This window comes from Chaetodon auriga, chromosome 9 (genome assembly GCF_051107435.1).
Source record: "Chaetodon auriga isolate fChaAug3 chromosome 9, fChaAug3.hap1, whole genome shotgun sequence".
Classification (NCBI taxonomy): Eukaryota; Metazoa; Chordata; class Actinopteri; order Chaetodontiformes; family Chaetodontidae; genus Chaetodon; species Chaetodon auriga.
In genome coordinates, this window is record NC_135082.1 from 8,872,922 (window position 1) to 8,891,295 (window position 18,374).

The 18,374-nt window shown below is 42.8% G+C and overlaps 3 protein-coding genes across 3 annotated transcripts; all 3 read left to right on the forward strand.

Annotated features, from left to right (window-relative positions):
* The first annotated feature begins 21 nt into the window (after positions 1 to 21).
* LOC143326057 (uncharacterized) lies at positions 22 to 1,800 on the forward strand. Its single transcript, XM_076739527.1, has 2 exons — positions 22 to 275; positions 511 to 1,800. Exons 1-2 carry the CDS (start codon positions 107 to 109, stop codon positions 1,203 to 1,205), a joined length of 864 nt encoding a protein of 287 aa, XP_076595642.1. The 5' UTR covers positions 22 to 106; the 3' UTR covers positions 1,206 to 1,800.
* Positions 1,801 to 6,289: 4,489 nt separating this feature from the next.
* On the forward strand, positions 6,290 to 12,617 carry LOC143326187 (sodium/hydrogen exchanger 2-like). Its single transcript, XM_076739719.1, has 13 exons — positions 6,290 to 6,542; positions 7,003 to 7,225; positions 9,206 to 9,446; positions 9,539 to 9,789; positions 9,893 to 10,110; positions 10,239 to 10,435; positions 10,551 to 10,640; positions 10,869 to 10,939; positions 11,117 to 11,251; positions 11,531 to 11,627; positions 11,744 to 11,872; positions 12,112 to 12,175; positions 12,436 to 12,617. Exons 1-13 carry the CDS (start codon positions 6,290 to 6,292, stop codon positions 12,615 to 12,617), a joined length of 2,151 nt encoding a protein of 716 aa, XP_076595834.1.
* A 771-nt stretch (positions 12,618 to 13,388) lies between these two features.
* On the forward strand, positions 13,389 to 17,982 carry LOC143325344 (transmembrane protein 182-like). The gene is made up of 5 exons (XM_076738328.1): positions 13,389 to 13,562; positions 15,308 to 15,431; positions 15,761 to 15,859; positions 17,197 to 17,334; positions 17,657 to 17,982. Exons 1-5 carry the CDS (start codon positions 13,389 to 13,391, stop codon positions 17,875 to 17,877), a joined length of 756 nt encoding a protein of 251 aa, XP_076594443.1. The 3' UTR covers positions 17,878 to 17,982.
* Positions 17,983 to 18,374: the final 392 nt, after the last annotated feature.

Here is an 18,374-nt window from a genome sequence, read left to right on the forward strand (position 1 = left end):
CCCAGTCACACAGTCACACTGTAACATTTGCCTCTAAGACTGACAATCATAAGAAGCAAACCGTGGTAAGAAGACGCAGAAAAGAAGAGGACGGTCATTCTAAGTCATGTTGGCGGAGGGTTTTCTCAGAGTGCTGCGTTACAGGGAGGAGAGAAAATTTGCCTCTGCTTCCAAGCTGAAGAGATCGCAGACACGCACTCATTATGTGGATCCGTTCAGCTGTATTCCCCCTGACTCGCACTCTTCAGACATACAGACAGATTCAGCCGAAGCAGGTGAGCAGCTTTATGAAATATTAGAACAAACAAGCAGTCTGATGTGGTGTTAGGTTTAATATTCCATGTGCATGAAGAGTGGAAATGGGTTTCATGTACGAATGCTAACTTTACACGGTGCAGTTCTCTTGCTTTCCCTTCACCAACATGTTCTTCCTTCGTCAGATATTATCTTGCTATTGATTTCATGCCGCATAGCAAACATCTAAATAACCAGTTCATTGACTCTAATCAGGTCAAAACCAGGAAGAACTAGACCCCACCCAATTCCAGGGACTGAAAGAGATGCCCCATGGTTCTGCAGGCCTCTCAATCCCTGGGGCCTCACCTGTCCTCACCTTGGACCCTGACTATGCAGGTTGCTTGGACGACTGCAGCCTTCTGGAGCAGTACCCAGACCTGCAGGTGGCTGACTCAGGCCGCATCTCGCACAACCCACTGAGAGCCATCATCGCCCAGCAAGGTTTGGTCTCTGAAGTCGGCCGTCGGACAGAGTGGGCAGCTCAACTGGAGCCACAAGACGAGACTGCTTCATTGGTACCAGACCAGGGCTATCTGGTTATGGGGCCCAGTGTGAGCATCAGCTTGGATCTGCCCGGATCAGGGTTGGAGCCTATGTCTAACTCGGTGCTGAATGGGCTGCTGGAGAAACAACTGGAGGAGGTGTACATGCAGCATCTGACTGACAACTTGGCTCGATGTAACTCCCACCTGGGGAACAGCCTCCTGCATGGCCTGGTGCCTCCGCCGCAGCCCAGCAGCCAGCTGCAGGGGCTCGACTCACTGGAGGCAAGCCCGGAAGAAGGATCAGGAGGAGACAGTGTCAAGAAAATTAGTTATCTGAACACCCACAACTTGGTCCCCTGCTCATCCAACTTCAGCTCCCCTGTGCTGAGGATTTCAGAGGCTGACAATAATCATCTGCAATGAATGCAATCATGCATACATCCTGCAAAAGTATTACATGCGATGCTCAACAAGTCTATTATGCTATGCCTGCACCTCTCCACTTCCAGGTTTAAATAGAGCAACATGCAGATATGAAAGCAAATGTAATTCAGTAAATCAGAGCATGCTTTTATTTTTCTTCACCTATATTTACATAATGTCTTTGTTTACTTGTTTGATGAAATTATGTCTCAAATTTACTGGCTCTCATGTACCATCTGCTGTCAGATTTCAGTACTGCACCATCTTGACTTAACCTGACACACATACAAATTTATTTTACTGACCTTATAACTGTGTGTGTGTGAGTGTGTGTATTTGTGTTTCCAATCTTACACTGCACACTGACATTTCCTTGTAAACAGAGACCTTTTGTAAATGAATCCATCTGGTCATGAGTTTGAAGGTGCATGAATTTAATTCCGCTGCTGGTAAGTGTAATATTTGGTCTTGTGTTCTGTTTGGCAAGAGAAGAAAAGTAAAGATTCAAAACTGTGAATCATTTTTATTTGTCAGTATTTCTCAAATGTGTAGAGAAATACATGAAACATATTGAATAGTAAAGTGGATTGACTGCATAATTTGTATGGTTACTTTAATATGAGGTAATAGCAGTGCTTATATTTACTGTGTATGACATTTACTGACTTGAAATGAATTCCCAGAGGACTTGAAGTCGACCCTTTTTTCTATTTTATGTCCTAAAATCAGTCAGTAATACACAACATAACAACATTAGGCTTTTGTTGAGGCTGTCAGGGTGTAATTTTTTTTTTTCAGGATGTAGTTTTGTTGTTGTGCTTTATGGTGTTTCAGTCAATATTATATCAGGGCTGCGGAGAGCAAAGGCAAATGTACTTTACCACTCAAGATTCTGTGTGATTATATACTCCATGTACAACATAATGACACAACCAGCCTTATTTAGGCTGTTAAATTAACTATAGAGAACACAGATGACACTTTGACAAGAAGACGAGTCCACTTGGAGCTACTACAGCCGAAATAACTGATAAAACTTGAGCTTAAAGCACAAAATGTAAATTATGTTCAATGTGATGCATTTAACCAAAGTATCTCACTTTAAGTCTGGAAACTGAAATCACTCTCAAATCAACATACATATCTTTTAACACGCTAGTTCTCAATATATCTGAAGTCTGGGACCTGTCCAAGGGTCCAAAGTGTCTACGTCACTGTAATGCTGCAAGTAGATTATAATGATGAATAATGAGTGGACAGGTCTTAATAAATATCCAAGGATGCATGATCATGGCACCTTAATAAGGCGCTGTGCATCACAACCTGGCAGGCTCTTTGGCTGGGCATGGTGTCATCACAGTGAGATTTACACTGCATTTGCCTGCTTCAGGTTGATTTGTAACCTGTGAAGGACAAATCCTCACAGCTGCACCGTTAAGGTTATGGTGCACCATTAACATGCACTAGTATCATGGGCTTTTTAGAAACATACGTTGATTCAGTGGCCTGTGCAAAAATAAATAAATACATTAAAAGCAGGACATTTATTTGCTAATTTCCAGGTAATTTCCAGGTGCTAAAATAAAAGTTGAATACAAACATTAAAGGAGGGAAAGGAGACATTACTCTTTGGAGATGTGAACCCTGTAGGAGCTATTGCAAAACTGTAGTCTTGTATTTTTCATGCAGAGCAACTGTATAACTGTAGGGTTGTTTTTTTTCTTCTAATGCAGCTGTAGTATGATTAATACTCAATGTACACTTATTAAAGGCCTGCACTGTGTGCTCACAGTAGTGCTTTCAGTTGGCTGATTAGACGTGTGCTCAGGCTGACGTTGGGTGGAGCTATGCAAGGAACTGGCGCACCCAAACTCATGTAGCCTACTGGGGCAATAAGAAAGGCAAAGGTGGACGTTGTCCCACCCTAAAAGTTGCCATGTCACAGCAGGAAAAGCACAGGTGTAAATAAGAAAAAGAATGACGGCTGAATCCCATTTAGCTGCCTCGAATTGAGAGTCCTCCTGGGGCTCATGTCGGCTCACTGTCACACTGTCATGGCTTACTGGGATATCTGACTGGAAGAGAGCCACCCTTAATGTTATTAGTAACGCTTGTGCTTTTGATACAGTGACAAGTCAAAATGTCTGCTGTGAAAAAGGCCCATGAAGCACACCCTGCACCTGCCCACACAGTCCTGAGCAGAGGTTAAATTAGGCAACAGAAGGGAAAACATCTCTGTGGGTGGAGTAATGAGTGTGTGAAAGCAAAATTAAAAGACATGTAGAATTTGATGGTGAAACTAAAAGAGATTCAGTTCATCTAAGAGCTGTCCTGCCACTTGCAGTGAACTTAAACACACACCTCTACCACACACCGGGCTGAAGGAAAGCAGGAAGTGCTTCCACCTGAGCCAAAGTTATCAATGCTAGACACTGCACAACTTCAAATTTCAGTGTGCAGAAGTGTAGAGTTATTATCAACACAGGTTAGTTCATATTACTGTCTGTTCATGCACTGCAAGTTTCCACTGTAAATACATAGGCAGACAACACCTTATGACAAGATAACAAGAAAAAACACAGGTGTTTGAAATACTAGCAATGCTCTGTTTAATTAAGTGTCCCAGTAAGACCTCCCAGCTGTCGTTTTCAATTACATCTGTGCTGTTTCTTCTATGCCAAAATGTATGAGAGTCAATATTCTGTGGGCACCACTCATTACTTTTATTTGTTAATCAGCTTGCAAAGAGATGAGGAGAATATCATACTGTCCTTAAAGCCTATTCTGTCACAAGAGAAAACACCACTTTCTAAAAAGACATACTTGATAATAAAGAGTTCATCGTCTCCATAATGTTTACATCTCCACTGGATGAAAGCAAAGCAAGTCATGCTAGAGAAGGATAAATGGACTTTTCACATGATTAAGATGCTCACATCTATTTAACACTGAGAGAGTTACTTAAAAGAAAGAACATAAACAATAAAGTGTCATCATTTTTGAGTTCTAGTTTTTCTTACTCCGCTCTCCTTTTTATTTTACTATATTCAAAACAAACTTTCCAATTAAGCTTTCAAATGAGCCAGGTGGTGAATCACTGCCAGCGGTTATCTGAGAGCACTGCGGTGCTCAGGCAAATCAGTTAAGCAGGTTATTGTTTCTTGATTCATAATTGACCAGATTTAGAAAAAAGCAAACCCAGGTTCAATCTGCTCTCTTGGACTGGAGAAGAACAACTTTTTAAAGGCAGCTCCAGATTTTAAAGCAGAGAACAAATCTTCACATGCCATCTGTTTGAAGTTTTGGAAAAGGGAAAGAGTCACACACGATGGCAGTGCAACATATTGTCAGTACTAACAGCATATTCTCTGTGTGAGTGATCAGCAACACGTATAGGCCATTATTCTATTGAGTTATACAGTGGAAGCCTTATTCTGATACCAGTACTGGCCACAAAACTGACTATGCTGCATGCATATTGAAATGAAATGATGAGCGAAGACGCTAAGCTCTGAATTTAATAATAAGACACTGGAAGGGAAAGATATTGTCTTGGCTGCAAATTAAAATCCTTTTGTTGCCACGAGACAATGTACTTCGTTTCAGAAGAATGACCAAGTATTACAAGTATTTATTTATTTAAATGAACATTTCTGTTCATTCAAATCTATCACTCAAAGCCCGTAACACCAGACTTTTACCAGAACAAACTGTTCAGTCCCAAAAAGCTCCCCTGACCAGCACAGGATTTCAATCCACTCATATTCTCAATCTACTCACATAGGAATGCAACTTGTTTGTTAATGCATATAACTGAAAAAAGGGTCCAGACTTTGATTGTACAGAGTGACAGCAGACCCCTGTTTGGGAGAATATAATGACACAAGTTCCCTCTTAAACAGCATGGAGCAATACTCACTCTCCAGCAAAAGAAATGAAAAAGGGATTCACTCTCACAAGGAAATAATCATTAATCTACATCTGCAATCATTACAACTGTGTATTTAAAAAGGCCTCAAGGGCACAACAAAGTATTGTCTAATCCAGATTTAATGCAAAGCTTGCGATGAGATGAGTCGGCTGATGTGACATAATGTTCATTACCTGGATGGTTGTTAATGGACCTATGAAGCTTCAAACTAGTATAACCGCTGAAAAACTGCTGAAGTGGTTTTAAATCTCAGTAAAGTGGCCCCAGCAGAGTTGACGCTGTTGCCAATAGTCAGTAAAGCAGCTGTTTTGTGTGAGGTGTTTTATTTGAACTGATGTCATCTCTCATTTTTCTCATTTCTCATTTTGTCCTTGTTGTTAAACTTGACAATTTAATTTAATTACTATACCAGATATACATAAATGCTAATTTTCTATGCCCTTCATGTACCTATATTGTTTTATATGTACTGTAATTTTGTTCTTATTGCTTTATATGTATTAAAATTTTCAGATATATCGTATTTTGTCTGTGTTGTTATCAGGCTGTCATTGCAAAAGACAGCTTACTGTCATTGTAAAGCACTAATTAATGTTCTTAATGCACAGCGACTTCCTGACTTCTTATCTATATGCAGTAATTAGGAGGTTATTGAGGGAGACCTCTTGTTAACGGCCTAGTAGTTGCTGAATATGGTCATTCAGAAAAATACAACACTCAGTGCTTTATAATGTCTCAGAAAAACCTAGTATGCTACTAAAATGCATCCAAACAAGAAACTAGTTAATGGTGAGTATGTGTACCTCGATATATAGTTTTACTAAAAGGACTTGAAATAGTGGTCTGCACTTGGGTGGTGTTGGATATGAGTCCACTGCTGGTAATGTAGGAATGTATTTGTTTGTTGTGCGTGTGTGTGTGTGTGTGTGTGTGTGCGTGTGTGTGTTGAGCACTGTACTGCTGGTTGGATATCAATGCTAGCTCAGGGATTCCTGTGCACATTAGTGGCTGCATGAGTTGTTAGCAGGTTGTGTGTGTGTGTGTGTGTGTGTGTGTGTGTGTGTGTGTGTTGCCCGCCTCCCCCCTCTCTCCATAACCCCCTGTCCTATTCTCTGCCTGTCTCTCTCTCCTGTTGTTCCAGCATGGCTGCAGGATGGCTGCTCTGTGGACGCTCTCTCTGCTGCTCTCTGCCTGCCTGTTTTGGCCTCTGTGTTTGGCCCTGACCCCACCTGCTGAGCTCCCTCAGCCCCACAACCTGCCCCCCTTGCTGGGCTTCAACAGCAGCGATGGCAGCCTGTCTGTGGATCTGCCCATGGCTCTGAGGGTTTTCAGCGTGGACTATCACCATGTGCAGGCTCCCTTTGAGATCGTGCTGTGGATCATGCTGGCCTCACTGGCCAAGCTGGGTAAGCTTCAGCTGGTTTCCTGTTCATGCATGGAAAGCCAGCATTAGATGAGATGTTATTAAAGGTGGTTAGACGTTGTTAGAGGGTTCAAATCCAAGTGGTTTACCAAACTCATTATCATTTGTATTTTCAGATTTCTTATTTAGATATTTATAATATAAAGGCACAGAGGGAAAAAAAACTTTCTGATTTTAAAAACAATTGGAACACATGCCACTATCCGTGGCTTTATGAAATTCTGATTTTAAAAAGCATTCCCATTCAAAACACATGTGATTCCTCCCAAGATATAATAACGGATTGAAATTGTCTTTAAAAGCCAATACACACTTCCCATCACTACACCAACATTGCTATTCAATGTTGGTGTACCACCATGTTTGAGTGATGGAGTAAAAATCATCATCACTAAATCCAATCAGCATGATGTCCTTTTATCTTCTCTGTCTCCAACTTCCAGGTTTCCACTGGTCAGGTCGAGTCCCGGCAGTTGTCCCAGAGAGCTGTCTCCTCATCATGGTGGGCCTCCTGGTTGGAGGGGTGATCTATGGCGTCCGCCACTCTGCTCCCCCGACTCTAAGTGCTGATGCTTTCTTCCTTTTTCTGCTCCCGCCCATCGTGTTGGACGCAGGATATTTCCTGCCGGGGAGGCTTTTCTTTGAAAACCTCGGCACCATTCTCTGGTTGGTATACGATCAAAGTTTTAATTTGTTTGTGTGAGTGTGTTCTGTCCATTTTATGTAGCATCAATTAATCCATGAAACAAGCACATGAACATAAATATTCTTGTCAATCAAAGGAAAAATGTAATTTATCTGTTTAAAAATGTGTCTAATACTTTGATTTCTGACCTAGTGGAATTCCCTCAGCTGTACTTTTTGTTAAGAGCTAATTAACAAATGTTAGCATGCTAACACACCACGATGGTGAACATGGTTCACATTATGCTTGCAAAACATCAGCATTAAAAAGCTAACACCCTGAAATTTCACCATGCAGATTGGTTTGAGGGTGGTGGATGTGTGGATGATTGTGTTTGTACTTTTTTGACTACCTTTTTAGCACTTTGTGCTCTTTTAATATCTGATTCTATCACTATTATACATCTCTCCTTGTTAGGACAGTGGCTTTAAATGTTGACATTGAAAACAAAACCTGAACTGAAAGAAGAAACACTGACATTGAAACACTTGTATTAGAATAAAGTTGTATTGGCACTGAAACAAGTTCCACTGAAAAACAAATCACAGATATGAAAAATTATTTCATTATGCTTTAATAGTTTTTGTATTCTGTCGTTGTCAATGTCAATCTTCAGATTTTTTCAATGTTTTTTTTTTCAGTATTCAGTCAGTATTTTTGTAGTTTTTAGTATTTTCTTTAGTATCATTGATTTTCAGTTTCAATTCTGTGTCACCATTTTGGTGTGGAGAGGAGGAGTTTGAGAGGAGGTGAGGAGAGTCTGTAAATCTGCATTCTGTTACGTTTCCCCTCAAAACAAACCTAATGGCGGTCACTGGTAGGGGAAACTAACAAAAAAACAAACTGCACATAACACAAAATGGGCCTCTTGGGGTCTAAAAGGTGATGGGGAATAGCTTATCCACAAACACCCACTAATTCTATCAAAATGATAGAAGAACAAAAGAAATGAGCCCAAAAACAAAAATTGAGAGTCACTAAAAAGGAGGGAGTGAAGTTCTGGAAAAGAAAGAAACACTACAGTTTAAGAACATTCACACACTCATTCATCAATGCCACACACAAAACCAGGAGAGCCAACTGAAGGTGTTAACTCTCCGGTATCACACACCCAACTAAAGCAGAGCCACAAGCCTCCTTTTATAGAGCAGCCCGGCTGATTTGTTCCAGCTGCGCTAATGAGTGCAGGTGCCATCAATAGGTGCACATCATTGAAGGGGTGGAGCTTACTGCCTACCTTCCACCGGAACAATTCTAAGGAGAAAACGCAACTCCTCTGGACCCGCCTCTGACCACACACCTACCACACAGCAATGGCCTCCACGAGTTCACCTGAAACTAAATTTTGTTCAGTCTGTTTCTTTCTTGTTTTTCCACAAGGAACTGGGTTAAAGTTAACTTTTAATTGATGTTGTTTTCAGTGCCAATAACTTTCTCCAGGAGAAGTGTTTCAATGCCAATGTTTCCTTTTTCAGTGCAGGTTTTATTTTCAGTGACAAAATTTAAAGTCCCTGTTTTGGCTCCGTAGACCAGCACCAAATGGCAGATGGACAAACTCACAAACTAGCTGGTGAACATATTGCAGCTTTAGCAGCTAAACAGCCAGAGAACTCTCTGGCTCTCCAGTTAGTGAAGAGCTAAACCGAGCTAAAAAGAGAGCATTGCAGTAACATTGATCAGGTAGCCAAAAAAAAAAAAAGAAAAAAACAGGACTCCACACAAATGCCTTGTTGTTTTCATATCTGCTGGATGTACAAATAAGCAACTGTTTGCTACCTTTTATACCACTGGTGATAATAAATCTGTGTTGTGTTTACAGCTTGTTGTGCTGTGACCTCCCAAAAAACATTTTGTAGTTTGGAGACATGTGGCTTGAAGTGGCAGTAGTAGTAATTAGTGGGTAACTTTCCTTTGATGTATTCACAGCACCTTGCCAAGCAGTATTCTGTATGTATGTCCAGGTATGCAGTGCTGGGAACCTTGTGGAATGTGTTGGGCATCGGCCTGTCTCTGTACGGTGTGTGTCTGCTGGCTCACAGCTCTCTGGGGGACGTCTCTCTGCTCCACTGCCTGCTGTTCGGCTCCCTGATCGCCGCTGTCGACCCCGTGGCCGTGCTCTCCGTCTTCCAGGAGATGCATGTTAACGAGCAGCTTCACATCTTGGTGTTTGGAGAGTCGCTGCTCAATGACGCCGTTACTGTGGTGAGGGGAGAGGTGGTCTCCGGAGGTCTCAAAATAAAATAAAATGAAATATCTTATTCCGTGCAGAATGCTCTAAATGCTCTTCCTCCCAGGTGCTCTACAAGCTGTTTGAGTCCTTCCTCCGTCTGCCGTCAGTGTCGGGGCTGGACGTGCTGCTGGGGGGCTGCAGGGTGGTGGTGGTGGGCCTCGGTGGCCTGTTTGTGGGCCTCTTCTTTGGCCTGGTGGCGGCTCTCACCTCACGGTTCACCTCCAGAGCTCAGGTCATTGCCCCACTCTTTGTCTTCCTCTACTCCTACTTGTCGTACCTGACCTCAGAGATGCTTCACCTCTCTGGTATCATGGCGTGAGTATTAACTTTGTCTCAAAGACCTCCTTTTGTAAATGTTTAACTTGGTAAAATTTGATTATGTTTTATGTTTTGGGGTTTTTTTTCTCCACTTTTGCAGCATTGTGACCTGTGCTGTGACCATGAAGCAGTATGTTGAGGCTAACGTGTCGGAGCGCAGCAACACGAGCATCCAGTACTTCCTGAAGATGTGGAGCAGCGTGAGTGAAACCCTCATCTTCATCTTCCTGGGGGTGTCCACAATACAGGATGTCCATATGTGGAGCTGGCCCTTCGTCTGCTCCACCCTGCTGCTCTGTCTCATCTGGAGGGCCACAGGTAGCTTTTCTAATCTCTCCCGCATTTTCAAAAAGTTCCCTTTGCACATGATTACCAATGCACCAACGGTGCTTGAAAAACAGTTCTCAAAATGGAAGAATCCCTTTCATATTTCCCCTCGTCTAAAGGTGTTCTCCTGCTGACTGCTGTGGTGAACAAACTCCGGAGAAACGCTGTCACCTTTCGAGATCAGTTCATCATTGCCTACGGAGGCCTGAGAGGGGCAATCTGTTTCTCCCTGGTCTTCCTGATTGATGACTTCCCAAAGAAAAGACTCTTCATCACAACTACCATTGTGGTCATCCTCTTCACGGTCTTTGTACAGGTGGGAGAATAGTAAGAATTTAAATGAAAGACCAGTCCAGGTACTTTCAGATAGTTTGTTTCTCTTCATGGAGTACATTGTGGATATATTGAGTTTGGTTTTGTCCTGCTCCCAGGGGATGACCATCAAGCCTTTAGTAGAGCTGCTGGATGTGAAGAGGAAGAAGAGAGCTCTGCCTACTGTCAGTGAGGAGATCCACAGCAGGGTGAGAAAGAACGACACATACAGCCTGGTGCTGCAATGGTCCTTAAAGAATGCAGTATATGTGTAGTATATATAGTATATTAGTAGTATATGGTATAGTATATAGCATATTTTCTTCAAAGATATGCAGCACACAGGGATGGACACCCGCACAAACCATGACAAATGCTCACAATGATCTATGGAAAATGATGTAGAGATCTTTACTTATTGTCATGTCTCCTCTTAGCTCATTGATCACCTGCTGGCAGGAATAGAGGATGTGGTTGGCTACTGGGGCCAGCACTACTGGAAAGACAAGTTAGTTCCTCTGCTTTTACTTTTCCTTCCTCCCATTATAAGTCTTTGGACCAAAAAATAGGACCAACATGACCAGTAGGTGGCAGCAAATACTAGAAGCAAAGGTTCCTGATCATTTTCCACGGTGAGGAATGATGTCAACTGGTTACTGTAATGCATTTTATTTGTGTGTGAGAGGTTTGAACAGTTCAACAGGAAGTACCTTCGCCGTTTCCTGATCCGTGAAGATCACCAGGCTCGCTCCAGCATCCTCAGAGTTTACCAGGAGCTGGAGAGAAGGGAGCAGAGGGGAGACGAGGAGGCGCCACCACTGTGAGAAAACACTTCTTTACTTTGTGTCAGTGTCTCTAAAAACTGAGGAAAGTTTCTTGACCATCATAGTTAACTGTGCTATTTCAAATCTTGTTTCTCACTGGTTGATCCTGGTTCAACACAACAAGTTTGAGGGGATCCCTTACAGCATCATTTACATCAGTTTGAAGATCAAAGTCACAGAATATCTCCTACTGTCAATTCCCAATCATGCCTCTGAAAACTGACACATCGCAGTCTTTGGCTAAATGCATGTGAATGTCCACACTTCACTTTTAGAGTGGACCCTCGCTCCCACAGCCGTCCCCTCTTACCAGAGGAGATGGACAGCATCAGGCGCATTCTCTCCAGAAACCTTCAAAACTTCAACAGCAAGGTAAATTCACAGCTTTGGTTTGTGTGCCTCTGTTCTGTGAAGGAGTCACTGAACGTGCTCTGCAGGTATGTCCTATTCGTCTGCTCTTTGGGTTCATGTCCGTGCTGTCACTGCAGCAGACACCAGCCTACAGCAGACACACTTTGCACCCGGACGCCATCACGGACAAAACAAGGAAGCCTCTTCACAGATACCACAGTCTGGGAGAGAGATACACGTATAATACAATCACACACTGGCCACAGGTACTGTATGCATGTAAACTCACAACGTAGTCTCATTTTCTCTAATTCTGAGTGTAAAACACTGTCTGAAATTCATCAGACAATTGAAAAACCTATTTATTTTATCCTTTAAAACAGTTTTTATGGGCAAATGTTTTGAGACATAATATGTTTATAGAATTTTAAACTTTTTGGCTCCACACAGTGGAGATTGTCCTCCAGCCTGCTGCGTGTTTCACTGTGTGTTTCCACTGTGACAGGGGGAGGATGGAGAGTTCAGTGGCTCACGGAGAGTAAGAGCAGGCCTCAGCAGGTCTCACACAGGTAAAGTGACAGACGATTCAAGTCAAACAAATACACACACACACACACACACACACACACACACACACACACACAAAAACACATAGTGGGCAAAATATGCAGTTTTTCCTTCAAGTTTCCAGCCTCTGTCACTCTTCTACTTTCTCTCAAGCTTTCCGTGCTCACTATAAAAACATGGTGATGTATCATCACATTGTCCCTCATGTCTCTCTTCCTCCTGAGCTTTGACCTTGAAAGCTAAGGTGTGACTTTCTTGGCAGTGTGCTCTATAAGCCCGAGGCCCGTCCTTCAGGACTCATCAGCCTCAGCTCAGACAGGCCCAGCGGACCCAAAGTCTTCCGATGCCAGAGAGGACCAGATTTCTCCACAACACCAGGCACCTGTGGGAAGAGCCCCAAAGAAACAACTCAGCTTTGTTTTGGAGAATGAGAAGCAGCAATGAAGACAGACTCTGAGAAAGACAAAGAGACAGAGAGAGAATGAATTCAGTGTGTTCAGTCATTTGAAAATGGCTCCATAAAGTGATAAGTACCTCATGTTTATTTAGCCATAGAGTTGTGGGTTTCAAGACTGGGTTGATGAAAGCTTTTTAGCAATATCATGGATATCTTCCAATTAAAACTGTTAAAATTGGTTAAAAAATTCAGTAAGTATTAAGTAAATATTCTGGTTTTCATCATTTTGAGTGTTTGCCAGCTACAATAAAGCTTTCCTTAGCGCCATGTTTTAGCTCCGTAGCTCCATGTTTCACCTCGTGAACAGCTTTGGTGGAGGGTTGAGGATCATTTGCATGTTGAGTCTAATTTATTTTCAAAGTGGCTCTCCAAGTGTATCACCTACCTTAGAAATGCCTTGCAGTCATAAATGCTGATACTCGCTGTCCACATTATAAGCTCACACACAAACCAATCGTGCCTCTCCTTGTTTCCTTTCTAAATGCACAGCACACCCACTGGTAATTTGATGAGGACAAGCTCACTGCTTCCTAAAATAACTCCTGTCCCCCTGCCTGACCTCCTCAGTTACTGAAGCCTCTTTCCTTCCCCACAGCTCCCAGCATGCCAGGGAGTGGCTGGGAGAGACTGTTTTCTTTAGGACTGGGGCTGGGCAGAGGGGTGCAGAGTGGACACTGGCGAGGAGCTGAGGAGTAACTGGGGCGAGGACTGAAAGCTGAGGAGAAAGAGCACAGTGAGGGAGGTTATAGGCTGGAGTTATGAGGGTGCTTCGCGTGGCCTTGGTTGGGGGGGTTTTGGGGGCATTAGGGACTCTGTGTTTCTTCCTAGCTTTTGGTACAGACTACTGGCTGGTGGCCAGGGACAACTGTGGGCCGTATACATGGCCGACGCAAACAACAGTGTCAGGCGAAAAAGATGCCAATGGGACAGAGGTAGGACAGACACATCTGTGCACATAATTGTCCATATTCACTTACACAAATACATACAGTGAGTGCAAACCTTAGTGCTTGCTGTCAGAACTGGTCAGTGGTCTCCAACTAAACAAATGTATTTAATAATAGTCACAGCAGTACATTATTTTTATCACTGAAACATCACATGTGAAAACCACAAGAAGACCAATATGGAACATGAACAGATGCTGTGTAGACAGTGGTTTGCGCGCTATGCCACTATAAGATATTTAAAGAGGAAGCAAAATAGTTCAGTCTTGCTCTGTTATGAAGCTGGGGGACTGAGGAGAAACAGATTTAAAAGAGAATGGATCAAATCAGTGTGGCAGATGTCAACACATCCTGACTTGTAGCTTGATTTTAGTGACTTTTAGTATGGGCCAAGCTCCAAAGACACTGAATCCTACACTTCCTATAATGCAGATAATAGCCTCTTTTTGTCAGACCTTCTGTGTGGTCAGCGCCCACATCTTGGTTTTAACCTTCATGACTCTCAGTTTGTAACGCAGGCTTTTGTTAACAAGACCAGCCATGTTGATGGCTCCATGAGGCTTTATAGTGCTTTGAGTGAAATGCTGTTGTCAGCATGCTAACGTGCCAAAAATAAAAATACGAACATGCTGATGTCGCGAAGGTATAATATTTACCTTTTTCAATGTCTTAGCTCAGTGTGTTAGCATGCTAACACTTGCTAAATAGCAGTAAACACAAAGTACAGCTGAGGCTGATGGGAATGCCATGAACTCAAAGCATAGGATATTTCATGGCTTTATGTTAGTCTCTGAGTGCCCAGGTGGTCTAGTGTGTAAGGTGGATGTCCAACCCTTTATGTACAACAAATTTTCAACAAAAAATACATTTTGCAGGAAGCATAAATGTGTTCACCAAAGTAATTCATTTGCTTTCTGCCAAATTATGTGATCTTGTAATTCAGTTTCCGCTTGCAGTGACAGCCACGTTATTAAACTGTTTCATGGTTATGTTTAGGTACTGGCTGGTAAAGGTTGTCATCTGGTTTTATACAGAAAAAGTGGGCAGGGACTTAAGACACAAGGTATACATCAACATTTAACCACAATCTTTCAAAGTGCTTTTCTTACATAACCCAGCCAGTGATTCAACAGGGTTGGCAGTCCATATAACTGCAAAAAAAAAACAAAACAAAACAAAAAAAAAACAACCCTGGTGACATCATCAGGGTTACTTTCTCAGACATTGGCAAAGCTCCTGCAGAGCCATCATACGTTCCATTTCCACACTGTTACACTCAGTAAACCGATCTGCATGTATAAACTCAGTGGAGCGCCCTTTTTATTTTCCAGTTTATTCTTCCATGCCACATTTGTGAGAAAGTTCACAAAAAGCTAATCCCCCGGTGAACTCCTCCCTAACATCACAGCACAGCGTCCTTCATTTGAAATAAAAGCCGATGATTAAAGATGCTGTGTGTTATTCTGCCCCATCAATCATATTTTTGACAAGCAAATGGAGAATATCACTCATGCGTGTTTCAGAAGTTCGCCTTGAAAACCCCACAGACGAGCAGGCCATAATCAGAACCACATTTGGTGCTGTGGCACCACTGAAGTGCAGAATCACACGGAGCAGCCCTCAGAGAGGTGTTGACAAAGCAGACAGAAACAAAGGTTCAGTCATCGTCAGACATGTCCATCTCTCTGCTTGTCTGCTGATGTCAGTCTGTCTGTTCTGTTCTCATTCAGATCCGGGTCGTGAAAGCCGCCACTGCTTCCCCTTCATCTTTCACTCTGCACCACGAGGGCTTCTTCTGGCGATGTGTGTTTCAGGTGGAGCCCACAGCACATGCAGTCCTGGCCACCCTCTTCAGTATGTAGGCCTTGAGGTGGCACGAAGTTTGTGTTGGGGCTTGTCCAATGTGGTTGCATGTCTCGTACTCTGCAGTGCGGTCTGCTTGACATGCTAACAAGTGCAGGAAGGAAAAACGTCTATAATTTGAATATTTGACAGAAAATATACGAGAGGAGAGCAAGAAGCTATGCTGGCATTTCCTTCAGTTCATCGAGTGCTTTTGGCTTCTGTCTGAATTTTACTCTTGTGTGTTGTTTCCTATATTTCCTGACATTTTCTAACATACAGCAGGTAGATTATTTTAAGTTTTAAATTGTTTTTACTTAGACATTTTTTTTTTCATGTAGCAAACCAGCCAGAATCCAAGGTCTGTGTCCATGGTTACCTCTTCCCTCTGCCTGTCGCACTCGGACAGGTGCCTCATCCAAATTATGATACGACAGCAGGTAACACGCCCACTCACATACTTACAGGCAGGGGACAAACTCAAGGAAAAAAAATTAACAAATAAATGAAATAATGAGGTAATCAAGCGGTTCCACAGTCATGTCATGTCACAGTCAAAGCACTGAAGCTGTCATGGAGGCCCGTGATGGCTTAACACCTACCAAGACACTCTTAATAAGGTGTAAATTCTTTGTCACATATCTGTATACACACACAGACACACAAGCCACATGTACTTTTTACAATCACTCCCTCACACACATAAACCCACAGTTTGCATTCAGCCAATGAGAATAACAGTAAAATAAGAAATTCCCAAATCACCATTAAACAGCAGCTAAGAGACGTGAGAAGCTGAAGGGTCATGGGTTCATCTGAAGGAGAATACAAATGACTGGAAAAGGAATAAGTGCCAAGATGGTGTTCATATCTCGTCTTCATTATACATGCAAACCAGGGTCAGAGCTAGAATTTTAGAAATACTGAGGTCACAGGTCAAAAAATTCCCAAAGTCACACACACACATGCGCACACACACACACACACACACACACACACACACACACACACACACACACGTATATCCACAAATATGAATATAAATGTGGTGGAGAAGTACTCACAATCCTTTTTACTTAATTCTTTATTACTGGCACAGAAGTTGTCAAATTAGTCTCAAAATACTGAAAACAAAACTAACAGTAAAGTTTTTCAGTAATAGTTTGACATGTTTGGAAATACACTTGTTCACTTTCGTGCCAAGAGTTTGATGACAAGACTTATGTCACTATCATATCTGTCTTTTAGATATGAAGCTAGGTGGTGGTTAGCTAGCATGAAGACTGCGAGCGAGGGGAATCAGCTCACCCGTTCCCTCTAAAGCTCACTGATTAATGTGTTGTACCTCATCTGTTTTGGTCGCTGCACCAATTAAGAAATAGTCCAGCCCCCCTGAAACCAACAAATCATTGTTTAAGGATTAAGCAAATGAGATATATATGAGTGAGCTTTAGAGGTGTTGGTAGGCAAATCTTTTCATCCTTAGACAGAGCCAGCTTCATACAGTGTTTAATGGACAGATATGAAAAGTCAGGCTATCAACCACTCATCAAACTCCCATCAAAGAAGCTAAGAAGCATATCTCACAAAAGGTCAAACCACATTTTAAATTGTATAATATCACCCCCCCCAGGTTGCTAAAAAGCCCATATTTGCAGAGAGCTCAATGAGAACATGACCACAGTGTCCTCAATGATAGCTCTAGCCCTCTCACTTGCCATGCTACATACACAGTCTGGTAACTGCTCTAATGGTGGCCCGTGTGTATTTCTTGCAGTGTTTCGGGGTTTCTGGACCGTGCTGATAATCCTTGGCCTGGTCGCAGCTCTAACTGGAGGCTTCCTCTTGGTCTGTGGTGTCCCCTTCATCAGCCACAGACTCTACAAGCTGGGCGGTGCTTTCCTCATCACAGCTGGTAAAATACAGTTTCTGTGCCTGTGTGGAGCTCATAGCTATATTTACGTGCAATGTGAAATATGCTACCAAGGGAGAAGGTGAATGTACACAAACACACGCTGCAGCCATTGCTGCTGCTGCTGTCAGCTGTTCATACCTGTCACATGACAGTATGCCCAGCAGCGGATGTCACTCTGCAGTACTGTTGCTATAACAACAGCAGCTTTAAACACTGATGCTGTGGTAACAGTAGAGATGAGCAGGAGCTGCATTCCTCTGGTGTTACTCTGATAGCCTGTATCTGTCTCCCCCTGTCTGATACTCTTTATATCACTCCACAGCCTGCCTGTTCCTGTTCATGCTGCTGCTCTACGTACTGTGGATGGAGGTGGTAGAGGTGAAGCGCTACGTGCTGCAGGAGAGAGGAGAGGTGTGTCCACACGCAGAGGTTTCAGTGCTCTACGGCCTGTCGTTCATGGTGGCAGCTGCTGGCGTGCCCCTGGAGCTCATCTCTGGGTTGGTCTTCATGCTGGTGGGCCGTGCCTTGAGTGCCAGCAAGTGAGCCGGCCTGTAGGCGAAGAAAGGACTGACCTTTTTGTGTCCTGCAGCTGGGACTCAGCAGCACACTTGTGGGATATAAATACCGGCTGGAGGGACATGATCAATATTACAGCACCACCCTTTGGATCTCGAGTGGCATGCAGTCAGAGACACTGATTTGGTGTGTCAGTTTTCTATTACTTACTTTGCTTTATTTCTATTAAAAAAAAAAAAACACTAATTATTATAGAATAATAATGCCACGGTAAATCTGTATTACATTTTATGGAATTAATGTGGTGTGATATAGATGTGATAGTGGCATTAAGGAGCAATATGCTTTATGATGTGCCATGACTGTATAAATCTTATTTCCATTCAGATACATTTTGCTGTCATTCTACAGATTGTTGTTATTATTAATGCTGTAAACGATGAGTCCGTAGAGCGGAAGGTGAGAAACGTATGGGTGAACCAGCTGTGTCGCCTGTCCTGCTTTTGGCACATGATCAAAGGTGG